Genomic DNA, 14,931 nt, shown 5'->3' with positions numbered 1-14,931 from the left:
GAGAGAGAGAGAGAGAGAGAGAGAAAATTATGTATGGTCGTGTAACATACTGTATGCTCAAATACTTATTTACTCATAGAAATACATATATATCTGCTGTCTTGCCTAGAAATTGGTCAAAAATAATAAAACACAACTCACATCATGAATGTATACTCTAGGTGGGAAAATCTGGAAGCTCACAACAACATAAACAAATCCTTGTAAAAGCTGGGACTTGATTGGCCAAGCATCCACCAATGGCAGGACCAATGACAGGACTTGATTTATGACACATAGCCTCAAGCATAAACAAACTGTGTGTCATAAAATGAGTGCTACATTTGAAGAGAACCATGACTGTGGTATGACATGGCATGTTGCAAAAGCCTGATGCACTTTAAGGGTTAATTAGTAGATGATCTGGAAAAAGAAGCCTATAAGTAATTGAGTAAAGATAAAACAAAGAAATTTAGCTCCATCTCTGCTATAAGCTATGATACTCTTATGGAGTGGTTAAAGAGCCCAGGTATGAATTTTGAATTTCGGTTGGACTCCAGCCCTAGCTTATTCTAAAATCCAGTAACTGTTGAGAGGAGTGAAGGAAGAGTTGGGTGTCCTGATGAGACAAGGCAGGGAGGCACAGGGACCAGGACAGTGTGGAGCAAGCCAACAAGAGAGAATAGGAAGAGATAAAATATGTGGAAGGTAAAGTAAGGAGAAAAGCAGAAGCAAGTTGGGGCAAGACTGGAGCAGGGGGAGGCAGGCACAATGACACGCAAGGATGCATTGCACAAGATAACATGGCAACACTGGAATAAGAATAAGGGTGGAGCAACAGAGCAGGTTAGGCAGGACAGAAACAACTGGAGAGGAATTGCATATGACACTAAACAATGACTCTAGGGAAATGGCAAAAGGATAAGAGCAGGGCTGGTCAGGGTGGGTCACATAGGCACTACTTACATGCCAGGGTCCAGCACCTCCTGCCAGTGTGTGGGTAGTGGGTACTTGGCCAGCATCTTCAGGCGGCGACGGTCATACTCAGGGTCCACAAAGTTACGATCCTTCCATTGGTCCCGACAGACTGCATTGCACTCATGAAATACATTCCACTTGTTTGGGCAGCCTGGGTACCCCTGAAATGTGTAGGAGTGTGTGCATTGTACCTGTATGTCTGTCTGTCTGTCAGTCTCCCTATTTGTCTACCTATCTTTCAATGACTTGGTTTCATATATTAACTGCCCAACCTGTGATGCACCTTTAGCTGAGTCTTCAATTTATTAATTTTCATGTAAGAAGGGCAATGGCCAAGGGCAAACAAAATTCTTTGCACTGATGTTTACCATGCCCTTGCTGGCCTAAACCCTCAGAAGGCTTATGGACTTGATGGGATCCCTCCTGTTGTTCTCTGAAACTGCACCTCTATGCTTGCACCTTGCCTAGTCAAACTCTTTCAACTCTGTATATCAACATCTACCTTTCCTTCTTCCTGGAAGTTCACCTACATTCATCCTGTTCCTGAAAAGGGTGAGTGTTCTAATCCCTCAAAATACTGTCCTATTACTTTAATTTCCTGCCTATCTAAAGTTTTTGAATTTATCCTCAATAGGAAGATTCTTAAACATCTATCACTTCACAACCTTCTGATTGCCAGTATGGGTTCAGTCAAGACCACTTTACAGATGATGATCTGGCTTTCCTTACTCAGTCTTGGTCATTCTCTTTTAGAGATTTTAGTGAAACTTTTGCTAATGTCTTAGACATATCAAAAGCTTTTGATAGAGTCTAGCACAAAGCTTTTATTTCCAAACTACCCTCCTATGGCTTCTATCTTTCTGTCTGTAACTTCATCTCAAGTTTCCTTTCTGACTGTTCTATTGCTGCTGTGGGTTCTGTCCTGTCATCCACTCTTTTCCTATTATTCATCAATGATCTAAACCAAACTTCTTGTTCTATCCACTCCTACACTGATGATACCACCCTGCACTTTTCCACATCTTTTTGTAGACATCCAACCATACAAGAAGTAAACAGTTCATGCAGGGAAGCCACAAAACACCTGACTTCTGATCTCTCTAAAATTTCTTATTGGGGCAGAGCAAACTTAGTATTGTTCAATGCCTCAAAAACTCAATTCCTCCATCTATCAACTTGACACAACCTTCCAGACAACTATCCCATCTTCTTCAATGACACTCAACTGTCCCCCTCTTCTACACTGAATATCCTCGGTCCGTCTTTTTCTTATAATCTGAACTGGAAACTTCACATTTCATCTCTAGCTAAAACAGCTTCTATGAAGTTAGGTGTTCTAAGATGTCTCTGCCAGTTTTTCTCACCACCCCAGCTGGTAACTCTGTAAAGGACCCTTATCCACTCAAACTACTCTTCTAGACAGGGTGGAATCAAAAGCTTTTCATCTCATCAACTCCTCTCCTTCAGCCTCTCTCTCATTGCCGCCGCGTTGCATCTCTTGCTATCTTTTACCACTATTTTCATGCTAACTGGTCTTCTGATCTTGCTAACTGCATGCCTCCCCTCCACCTGCAACCTTGCTGTACAAGACTTTCTTGTTTCTCTCACCCCCTGTTTTCTCCATCTCTCTAATGCAAGAGTTAACTAGTATCAATCATTCATCCCTTTCTCTGGTAAACTCTGGGATTCCCTGCCTGCTTCTGCATTTCCACCTTCCTACAACTTGAATTCCTTCAAGAGGAGATTTCAAGACACTTATCCTTCAATTTTTGACAAATGCTTCGGACCCTATTTGGGGACTGGCATCTCAGTGGGCTTTTTTTTTTTTTTTTTACTGAATTTTTGTTGCTCTTGGCTACATAAAAAAAAAAGTAAATAAATAAATAATAAAAAAACTTGAATAAAAAATAAGAGCAGAAAAAAAAAAGCCAATTGAGGGTTCCAGTTCCTAAAAGAAAGGTCAAAAGAATCATCCAAAATTGGAGGATAAGTGTCTTGAAATCTTTCTCTTCAAAGAATGTAAATCATAATAAGGAAGAAATACAGAAGCAGGCAGGGAGTTCCAGAGTTTACCAGAAAAAGGAATGAATAATTGAGAATACCAGTAAACTCTTGCATTAGAGACAGCGAACAGAACTAAGGGCGAGTAAAAGTAGGAGGTCCTGTGCAGTGAGGCAGGAGGTGGGGAAGCACGCAGTTAGCTGGATCAGAAGAGCAGTTAGAATAAAAATAGCAGTAGAAGATAGCAAGAGATGCAACAGTGCAGTGATGAGAGGGATTGAAGACAATCAGTTAGAGAAGAGGAGTTAATAAGATAAAAATGCTTTTGATTCCACCATGTCTAGAAGATTAAAAGAGTGGTTGTATTATGTTCCACAACTCTGTAGTCCTGGGTTTGACTCCTGAGATACATAAATCAGAATTTAAAACTTTAATATTTTTTAAAATTCTCGTATATTTTAGAACTTTTACTTTCTAAATATTTAGGAAGCCTCTTTATTCTATGATGATTGGTAGATACGTAGGTAGCTATGACTAACCAGCAAAGAGGTGTTAGGATACAAAACAGGTGTAAACAAGCTGCTCACTTTTCTAAAGATGAATAGCTTGTTATGGCTTTAAGCAGGCTAAAATAAATTATGGATATGGCAATCCTAAAATTAATCTGAAAGAAAGGCAGGGATTGGTGATTCACAAAGCACCATGAAATAGTGAGCTGGATACTGGTGATGTGGCTACAAATCAGGTGATTGGAGTGGTGTGTTTTGTAGCCTTACCATCACTACCATGGACCTTGAAGTGTGCAGTTGAAAATTTAGAAACTTTTGCCACTCCTTTCCTCTTTCCCTGTCAACTCTCCTGACACTTTTAGTCAATATCCCTGCCATGTCTATTTTGTATATAAATATATATTTTTAATCTGTCTAGCTTATAATAATTGTCTGTAGGCATATCCTACTGTTGCTTTTGTTTAATGTACATATTTCAGTCTTTTAAGGGAATTTTACTGGACTTTATGACAAGTTTTTGTATGGGTGTATACAGATTTTGCAGTACCTTTTTCTTCCTCAGACCTTGGTACTCTTCTGGAATTAGCTTCACCTTAAGTTTGCTTCCAGTATAGTGAGCAAAAATTTAAATAGGTGAGGTTGCCAGACACATAATTTCGGGAGAAAGCAGTTTGATACAGCAATGAAGTTAATAAGTAATGATGTTAGGGTGATACCCCTTTAGTAATGACTAAGGTTTAGTAATGACTAAGAGTTTGTTAGGGATTGCATGATGTGCCAAAACATTAAGTTAAAAACAAGATGAGTTAACACAGTTGTTGCTTACTTGCTCACTTGAGAACAGTAGTTGTCTCCATGTCTATCCATTCAACAGTTCTCTCTCTCTCTCTCTCTCTCTCTCTCTCTCTCTCTCTCTCTCTCTCTCTCTCTCTCTCTCTCTCTCTCTCTCTCTCTCTCTCTCACTCACACACACACACACACACACATACACACACACACACACACATACACACACACACACACACATAGGAGTCTACCTTTGCACTTTACTCCAAAACATGTGAGACTTACTTGGAAGGGGTCTGTGGTTTGTGGCTCCAGCTGGGGGTAGGCATGGGGGAGAGGCTGCTGGGGTGTCTCATCATAGTCCTCCGCAATGATTTCCTCCTCAGTCCCCCCAGCTGACTCAGGCTCTGCAAGGTCACATCACAACACACAAAGTAGTCCTGTACAGTCCAATAATTGTCATGAGATTTTTCTTAGTATAAGTGTTTGTTTACTGCTGATTTTTATGTTTGGATAATCATTAAGGAATTATGGCATTTGTGTAATCAAGCATAACTACTTTTCAAATTTTTGCTCCTGAATTAAACTTATCCAGACTGTAACAAAAGTTTATGTTAATCAATCCTAATATTGCAAGATAAATTCAAATTTAATTGTAATAACTAATATTTGTTGTTTCATGTCTGCATTTTGTATGCTCTTGGTGTAAATCCTTAACAGATATTAGTTTCAATTTATTCACTATATATTTCCTCATTTGCTTTACTAGCTTCTTCATTTAATAAGTATTTATAATGGAACCCTTTCAGATATCCCATGTCTCTCCAATGCCTTAACTGTGTCAGCTGTTAGTGGCCCCTTGTGGGGAGGATAACAGCTTTGACCAAAGGGGGCCCCACCTCACCTTGGGGATGACTGGTTGTTACTGAGAGTGGCCTCAACATTGACAAAATGAATGCAACTGGCAAGTGAAGGAAACTAGTAGAAAGTATATGGAAGGAAAGGAGAGATGTGGAGTGGTGTAGTGTGCAGTAGATGAGAGAAGCAAGGGAGGAAGCAAAGGATATGTACTCATTATATCCCTAACAGTATGGAAAGATAGGATATCGCATTTTCCAACATAAAATGGATTTTTTCACTTAACTGTTTCTTCTACAAGCATTAACAATGCTCCACTATGCAGCTGCATCTTTCTTCCCTGATGAAACAAAGCACTAGGACTGGCCAAATTAGTTAAACATTGTTTTTATTGGTTCATGGCATTGTCATAACTCAAAAATCAGTCAGTTTAACCTGTTTCACGCCAATGCATAAAATTTGCTGAACAGATGAACAAAATACACACCACCTTCTGCACTGGAACATTTGGTTGCATTATGTCAGGCAGGCAGGTGTGTGTGCTGGCATTCCCAGGAAACAGTAAAATAAGACAAATCACTGGTGGCATAATAAATTTGTAATATATAGTATATGTGGTTCAAAATGCTCAGAATGAAAGGATGTAGCTGATGAAAAGGGTAAGAATTGCCACTGTGAGACAGGTGTACTTCTTAATAAATGCCATAGATTTTATGGTTTTGAAAGAATGGTATGTTTCTTTCTCTGGGAAATCACTAGATTTTCCTTACTGAGGGTCACAAGAGAAAAGGAAAAACTAGTGATTTCCCAGAGAAACAAACACCAAATTTTTTAAAGACGGGTAAATCTCAGAAAAATATAGTTTGGACAAATATAAACAAGTATGTTGATAAAACAAACACAGTAAAACTTCCCTAAACCAAACCTGAAAAAGCCAAATATTAGATATAGATAAACTGAATGGCCTTATGGCAACTCTGAGTGACAAACAAACGTACACTAGTAGTGCAGTGCATAATGTTATGTTATCTCTTATGTGACCATGACCAGTGTGTTGTGTACAGTTAAGTGAGCTCTTAAGTAAAGTGTGTAGTTGCATAGTGTTAAGTGAACTCTTAAGTGACCAGGGTTGCATTCAATACCATAACCTGGGCAGCCTGTGTGGCCCAACTGAATGGTTTTGGGTACCTTTCAGGATACTGCAAACAAATAATCGATGTTGCCATGGAGACGGCCACATTCTGCCCAACTCTAGCAGTAAACATATGGCTGACATTTATCCACTTGGTGATTTGTATTATGGAGCACTTGCTGTCCTCGGCAATGAGGTTCTTGGTGAAGATTTGTTACTAACATCATTCATTACCCATCCCACTTCCTTTATTTTCATTCTTTTATATATTTAAGACTCAGTACTTTACTTACTAGTGCATGTCATTGCACATATGCAGACAATATCATAGTCATCTGCAATGAATGAGTGAGTATAACACCAATATGAGTATGGTTGGGTGGCCATTTTTGTTGTGCTGTCATCATAGCACAGAGTGCACCACCTCCTCGTTTGCGTAACCTGAGTCATCCAAGCGGACGATCCATGCTGCACAAAGAGAGCATTCAGTTGAGAATTGGTCGTCCCAGGTAACCTGAGTTGCCCAGCTGAACACACCCCAGTTAGTGCGTTGTGTGCAGTGTGTAATAACAAAATATGCTGTAAATATCTATTTTGGGGCTTATAATGTGCTAACAATTTATTTATTTTTTTTTAAGTAGGAGGGACACTGGCCAAGGGAGAGAGAAAAAAAAAAAAGCCCACTGAGATGCCAGTCCCACAAAAGGGTCCAAAGTGGTAGTAAAAAACTGAAGGATGAGTGTCTTGAAACCTCCCTCTTGAAGGAATTCAAGTCAATTCAAGTCCAGACATGTGAAGCATACTCCATACATGGATGTATAAGGCCCTTGTACAGAGTTAGCAGCCGGGGGCAGGAGTGAGAAAAACTGGCAGACATCTCAGAATGTCTAACTTCATAGAAGATGTTTTAGCTAGAGATAAGATGTGAAGTTTCTGGTTCAGATTATAAGCAAAGTAGAGACTGAGGATGTTCAGTGTAGAAGAGGGGGACAGTTGAGTGTCACTGAAGAAGATGGGATAGTTGTCTGGAAGGCTATATCAAGTTGACAGATGGAGGAATTGAGTTTTTTGAGGCATTGAACAAAACCAAGTTTGCTCTTCCCCAATCAGAAATTTTAGAAAGATCGCAAGTCAGGCATTCTGCGGCTTCCCTGTATGAAATGTTTACTTCCTGAAGTGTTGGAAATCTATGAAAAGACATGGAAAAGTGCAGGGTGGTATCATCAGCATAAGAGTGGATAGGACAAGAAATCTGGTTTAGAAGGTCATTGATGAATAATAAGAAGAGAGTGGGTGACAGGACAGAACAGAACAGAATATGCTGTAAATAACAATAAATGTACATATCTATGTACAATCACATTCTCTATAGCTAGACCCCTCACTGCTGGTGAAAACCAATTTTTTGTATTGGCTGCGTCGCATATAGGAACATGAAAATCTCTTAGATTTGACAAGAAAGGGTAGGCCCGTCTCCCATTCATTTCCAGAAGGGCTTTCTGCCCCCACCTGATCTCTCTCTCTCTCTCTCTCTCTCTCTCTCTCTCTCTCTCTCTCTCTCTCTCTGTCTCACTCCCTCTCTTCCTCCTCCTCCTCCATCATCATCATCATTATCTTCTCCTTCTTTTCTTTTTTCTTCTTGCTTTTTGTTCCTCCTCAGGCTCCTCCTCCTCTTCCATATGGCTCTGCATGTCTACACTCACTCACTTATTCACTCACTCACTCACACATGCATGCATGCACTCACACCTCTCTCTCTCTCTCTCTCTCTCTCTCTCTCTCTCTCTCTCTCTCTCTCTCTCTCTCTCTCTCTCTCTCTCTCTCTCTCTCTCTCTCTCTCTCTCTCTCTCTCTCTCTAACACACACACACACACACACACACACACACACACACATGCATGCATGCATGCACGCGCACACACACACACACACACACACACACACACACACACACACACACACACACACACACACACACACACATGCACACGCACACACACACACACACACACACACCAAACCTGACCTTGCTGTCCTGGTGTGTGGTGTGTCAGTGGTCTCAGTCCTACCCAAAGATCAGTCACTATGAGCTCTGAGCTCTTTCAGTAAGGGAACAGCTGGCTGGGTGACCAGCAGACAACTGTAGGTGAATCACAAACACACACACACACACACACACACACACACACACACACACACACACACACACACATGAAAGTGAAGGTGGTACCTGAACAGGAGGGAGAACAGGGAAACAAGCTAAGGAGAAAAAAGGGCATTTTGAAGGTAGCTTACACAAACATTAATGGATTCATCTCGGGATTAAGGGAATTAAATGTTTATTTAAGTGAGAACAGTCCAGATATAATGGGCCTCACAGAAATAAAATTATATGATGAGTTAGAGGTAAAGAACATTGGGCAAAATCAATACAATTTATGGAAAAGAAGCAGAACATATAAGAAAGGAGGAGGAGTGATGTTTCTAGTTAAGAAAAAGCTTAAAGGTGGTTGAAATAGAATATGGCAACGGATTAGCAGAGGCAATAAAAATTGGAGTGGAAAATACACAAGGCAAAAAAGAGACAATACATAGTGATGTACGTACCACCAAAAATCAATGCCTGGTCAAACGAAGAATATAGAAATAATGATAAAAGACACAGTGAACTGGACAGAGAAAGTGCTAAGTGGTGATAAATTGATCGTGATGGGAGACTTTAACTGTAAGGAGGTATGTTGGGAACAGTGGTACACGGAGGGAACAGAATCATCTTGAGGAAATAAATTATTACAGCTGGCAATGGATAATATATTAACTCAATGGATAAAAGGAGATACAAGATTTGGAAAAGATGGAGAAACATCAAGACTAGATCTGTTATTTAGTAAGGAACCAGAAGGAAATGAGAATGTTCACATAGGTTGTCCGTTAGCCAAAAGTGACCACACTACCATAGAGTTCAATATAAATGGGGAAAAGAGAATCAAAGGAATGAAGAACACCATGCTGGGAGATTAAAGTACTGTAAGGCAGACTTTGATAACATGAGGAAGTTTTTTCAAGAAGAGAGATGGGATAGGTTCCATAAGGCTACAGGGGTCCAAGAGTAGTGAGATGAATTTCTTAAAATATATAAAGGTGAAAAAAAGTTTGCGCCTAAAAAGCAGACAGTAATAGCTGATAAAAAAAAAAAAGAGTGGTTTAATAAAAGATGCGAAGCAGCAAGAAGGATGAAAGAGGATACATGGAAAAAATGGAGGAAAAGTAAAAGAATTAACCTATGGAATAATTACAAACAAGTAAGAAATGATTACGTGAAGATCCTCAGGGATGAACACAGACAGTTTGAAAGATATAACAGACAGGTATAAACATGAGCCCAAACTCTTCTATAAATATGTGAATAGTAAACTGAAAAGCAAAGTGAGTATAAGGAAAGCTAATGGTAGATGGAGTAGTTTATGAAGACCTGAAAGAGATGGCGGAAGTGATGAATAAGAGCTTTAAGGAAGTTTTTACAAAGGAAAAGGAATTTATAAGGCCACTGTGCACACCTTAAAATGGAAAAATAGAGGAATTTCAAGTAACAAAAGAGGAAGTTGATGAAATCATCAAAACGTTAGATGTGAGAAAGGCCGCAGGACTGGATGGAGTGTCGGGATGGGTAATAAAAGAATGCAGCAACCAGCTTAGTGATAAATTACATACCACCATGTGTACCTCTATTAATGAAGGAATAGTTCCACAGGATTGGAAAAGGGCAAACATTGTATCCATATTTAAAGGAGGAGACACACAAGACCCATTAAATTATAGACCGGTTTCGCTGACGAGTGTGGTTGCAAAAATGTGTGAAAGGATAATAAAGAACAAATGGACCAAGTTTTTGGAAGATAAGGACATTCTCACATGTCAATTTAGCTTTAGAAAAGGGAGATCTTGTGTCACTAATTTATTATGTTATTATTCAAGAGTGATTGATATCATAGAGGAGAGAGATGGTTGGGCAGACTGTATTTATCTATATTTAAGAAAAGCTTTTGATAAAGTGCTGCATAATAGACTGCCGTGGAAGCTGGAAAAGATAGGTGATGTAAATGGAAAAATGTTGAAATTGATGGACAATTTTCTTAAAAACAGAGAGATGCAAACAGTAATTAGGGACCAGACATCAGTGTGGAGCCCAGTATTAAGTGGGGTGCCCTAGGGGTCAGTGTTGGCACCAATAATGTTTGCGGTGTATATAAATGGTATGGTGGAGAATGTATCCAGCTATGTGAGTCTTTTTGCTGACGATGAAAAACTTGTGAGAAAAGTGAAGGGAATGGAAGATCATGAAGAATTACAAAGAGATATAGACAAGGTGTGGGAGTGGAGCAACAGATGGCAAATGGAACTTAACTCTGGTAAGTGTAAAAAGGTGGAATTTGGAAAAAGTAACAGGTGTAGCTATAGCTATAAGATGGGGAATGAAACAATACATAAGACAACAAGAGAAAAAGATCTGGGAGTGGTTTTCTCAGGGAATTTATCACTGGAAAAATATATTAACAAGATAACAGGTGAAACTCTCAGCATACTAAGAAATATAAGAGTTGCCTTTGCTCATCTGGATATAGAAATGATGAGGAAAATAATCACCACAATGATACGTCCAAGATTAGAATATGCAGTGGTAATCTGGTCACCACATGAAAAAAAGCACATAAGAAAGTTGGATGGAATACTGAGAGCAGCAACAAAGACGATAACAGAATTGCAAGATTTGTCATATGAGGAGTGACTAGCTAGAATGCAACTCCCAACCTTGGAAAAGAGACGAGGGAGAGAGGTGACTTGATTGCATTGTACAGATTGCTGAGTGGGATGGAAAAACTAGATAGGGAACATCTCTTTATAATGAACGAAAGAGAAACAAGAGGACATGGAAGAAAACTTAAAGTAACCACCTGCAGAAGGGACATAAAGAAGTTTAGCTTCCCTCATAGAAGCATAGAGGCATGGAATGGACTGGAAGGGGAAGTGGTTTGTGCCACAAATATTCATGCCTTTAAGGAAAAGCTGGATAAAAAGAGTTACGGAGACGGGACAGTACGAGCTTAGCTCCTCTCCTGTATGTCACAACTAGGTAAATACACACACACACACATGCACACTCAACACTTTAATAATAATAATAATAATAATAATAATAATAATAATAATAATAATAATAATAATAATAATAATAATCATAATAATATTAATAATAACTGATAAAAAAGTGAGAGAGAGAGAGAGAGAGAGAGAGAGAGAGAGAGAGAGAGAGAGAGAGAGAGAGAGAGAGAGAGAGAGAGAGAGAGAGAGAGAGAGAGAGAGAGAGAGAGAGAGAGATGGGGGGGGGGCAGGGAGGAAGCCCTCCTGGGAGGGGGGTGGGGGCTTTCCCATTCTAATGACTTGAGGACTCTGCCCTATAGATATGCCTTTATGCGGCAAAGTTGTAATTTAATACAGGCCTAACCAAGTGGGCGGAATGGTGTGAAATAATTAGTTGCAACCACTGCCAACAATACTATTTCTTTCTTCATTGCTTTCAAACACTACTGACACTGTCAGTTTATTGCTTCAAGTTGTAAAACATCACCAAGCAAGATCAAAATACTAATGGTATCATTTCTATATTGCCACAAAACATGCAAAAAAAATAATTGCCCTGAATGTGAGATTTTTAACAATGAGTAGTAAGGAACTAAGGGAAGGGAGACAGAGCCATATGGAGGAGGAGGAGGAGGCGAAGGAGGAACAAAAGAAGAAGAAGAAGAAGAAGAAGAAGAAGAAGAAGAAGAAGAAGAAGAAGAAAAAGAAAAGAAGAAGAAGAAGAAGAAGAAGAAGAAGAAGAAGAAGAAGAAGAAGAAGAAGAAGAAGAAGAAGATGATGATGATGATGATGATGAAGCTGGCCAAAATCACATATTGTTGGATAACCCAAGCTTTCGGATAAACTGTCAGCCACCTCGCCCTATATATTCAGTTTATAGAGGTTTTACTGTAATGGTATATTACATTAAGAAGTTAACCCATTTGATAGTGGCAGTTCTTATCAGTTACATCCTTTTATTCTGAATATTTTGAATCCTGTACTTATGGACAGCTAATTCATTATAATGCCACCCCTGATTCTAAAAATCTTAACTTGTTCCTGGTTAGTTCTATTGCAGAGAGTGGCACACTCACCTGCCATATGTAGTATCACAAACTGTCACTTTGTGGAAAGTGGTGTGTTTATATGTGTATTGAGTAAAACCCAATGCCAGCACAAAGTAGGTCACACTAATTGGATTTTTTGAATAGAGACAATGCTGCAGGCCAATAGAATAAAAATGCTTAATTAATTTGGCTAGTCATTGCACTTTGTTCCATCAGAGAAGGAAGACACAACTGAATTTGAAATAGTCTGAGAAAGATGTACTTCTCATTACTGAGTGAGTATTGCCTAATTATATGGAAGTACAGAGGTTTCCCTGAATTTTTATATAATCATAGTGTTCTGCTGTGAGTGTAAAGTATGTGAGGTGCCATAGCAACTGTACCTTGTGGAAGGAAATCCAGAATGGGAAGGTGATGATGAATGGAGTGCCACCCCAACAGGACAGTAAATTTTTTTTTTCATGAACTATTCATGGTTTGGTTATTAATTAGGGGGTCACAGCCTGCTGTTAGATTAGGTTTCATTGGATTTTTAAAATATGGTTTGTGAACACTCAACAATTCCATGGAATGAGCCCAGTGAGACATTCCAGAATGAGTGAACAAAGTGTGTAGTTATGAACAGACAGGTATTATTGTGTGTGTCTGTGAGAAGTATTTTTTTTTCCTGGTCAACATTGGCATGTTTTGTATTAACGTATTACTCAATAATGGAACAAGAGATGGATAGGCTGAAAATAAAATTCAAGTCACCAGGATCAGATCAAATATATCCTGGAGTACTCAAGGAATGCAAAGAGGTTATTAGTGAACCATTAGTTATTGTCTTTAGGAAATCACTAGACTCAGAAGTACCAGTAATGTGAAGGCAGGCAAATGTAGTACCCATTTAAGAAAGGAGATAAAACTTTAATGTCTAATTATAGACTTGTCAGCCTAACTTCACTTGCAGGTAGAATAATGGAGTCAGTAATAGCAAGGAACATTAAAGAGCATTTAGACAAACATAACTTGATAAATCAGTTACAGCATGGCTTCAAGAAAGGAAAGTCTTGCCTGACAAACTTGTTGAATTTTTACAGTGAAGTTTTTGAGACAGCAGGTAATGGAGATAGTTTTGACATCCTATATCTGGACTTTAGTAAAGCATTTGACAAAGTATCCCATCAGACTCCTGAGAAAGGTTAGGGCACACAGGATGGATGGGATGGTGTCAGGCTGGATAAGGTCGTGGCTAGGCAACAGGGGACAGAGTTGTAATAAACAGCCCTAACTCCGAGTGGGGTTAAGTAATCAGTGGGGTACCACAGGGATTAGTTTTAGGTAACTTATTGTTTTTAATATATATCAATGACTTGGACAATGGAATTAATAGTGATGTTAGTAAATTTGTGGATGACACGAAGATAAGTAGATTAATTAGGTCAGATCCAGATGCCATCACCTTGCAGGCAGATTTAGAAAGAATGAACAAATGGACAGACAGATGGCAAATGCAGTTTAATATTAACAGATGCAAAATACTTTGTATAGCTAGAGGAAACCCACACAGTAGGTACACAATAAACAATGAAGTTCTAGAAGGTTCAAGGTATGAAAAAGATTTAGGAGTTATAGCTCTGACCTCCATCTAAGAAAACAATGCATAGAGGCCAGACATAGGGCAAATAGGGTATTAGGATTCATTTTGAGGAATGTTAAAAGTAAAAGTCTCAAAGAAATATTAAAGTCATATTTGGCACTGGTCAGACCTCATCTAGACTATGATGCACAGTTCTGGTCGCCCACATTACAGGAAGGATATATGTCTATTAGAATCAGACACCTGTACTTTACATGCAGGTCAAGCATGGTCACCATAAGCTGTACTAATGTCACCACCAGTTGGACCAGAACCGGTATCACTTCCATCTTTGTTTACATTCCCGGCAACACAAGTGTTACTTATTTGATAACGATTTCCTGGTTCCCCTTTACCATCCCACGTCCACTTCTCCCATCCATGGTCAGTACTTCAGTCACAAATCAGAGACATGAAGTTGGTAGACGGCGGCAGAACTTGATAGCAAAATCCAGTAATAAATAAATAAAGAAAGTAAGAAAGAAAAAAAAAAAAGGGGAAAAAAAAGAAAAAATAGAGCTCAAACAGACATGTCCTCCTTCCTCCTCACCATTTGCCTGCCTCAGGCAGGTAGGTTAAAGTTTGGAAATGTGCAGTACAAGGTGTGTGCACTGCCTCTCTCTACCTGTCCTTGCCTATCATAAGAGTTACTCGCAAGGTGAAGGAAGCCCGAAGGGCTTCACACTGACACGCCCTTCTGTTCTGCATTACTACTAACCTGGATCCTTTGGAGCACTGATAATTCCCCTCTTCGCTAGTTTGGCGGCTAGCGCAGGCGGCAGAGGCATGGCAGAAGTGTGAAGTTACAGACGCCGCGGCACAACACTACCACAAGATGTACGCACCAGTTTGTTGTTGTCTTGATCTTTGGTGAGCTTC

At 39.4% G+C, this 14,931-nt stretch overlaps 1 protein-coding gene across 1 annotated transcript in view; it reads right to left on the bottom strand.

The window, feature by feature from the left end:
• The window catches only part of LOC135092135 (polyglutamine-binding protein 1-like), a 24,261-nt gene extending 9,330 nt beyond the window's left edge, over positions 1 to 14,931 (bottom strand). Inside the window, exons 1-3 of the mRNA XM_063990391.1 lie at positions 14,771 to 14,931; positions 4,539 to 4,660; positions 946 to 1,118 (exon numbers count right to left, since the gene is read on the bottom strand). Of these exons, the coding sequence (XP_063846461.1) occupies positions 946 to 1,118; positions 4,539 to 4,660; positions 14,771 to 14,840 (365 nt within the window). The 5' untranslated portion in view covers positions 14,841 to 14,931. The remainder of the gene's footprint in view (positions 1 to 945; positions 1,119 to 4,538; positions 4,661 to 14,770) is intronic.

This window comes from Scylla paramamosain, chromosome 39 (assembly GCF_035594125.1).
Source record: "Scylla paramamosain isolate STU-SP2022 chromosome 39, ASM3559412v1, whole genome shotgun sequence".
Classification (NCBI taxonomy): Eukaryota; Metazoa; Arthropoda; class Malacostraca; order Decapoda; family Portunidae; genus Scylla; species Scylla paramamosain.
Note: the sequence above shows the minus strand (reverse complement) of the source record. Positions and strands in the feature narration are given on the sequence as shown.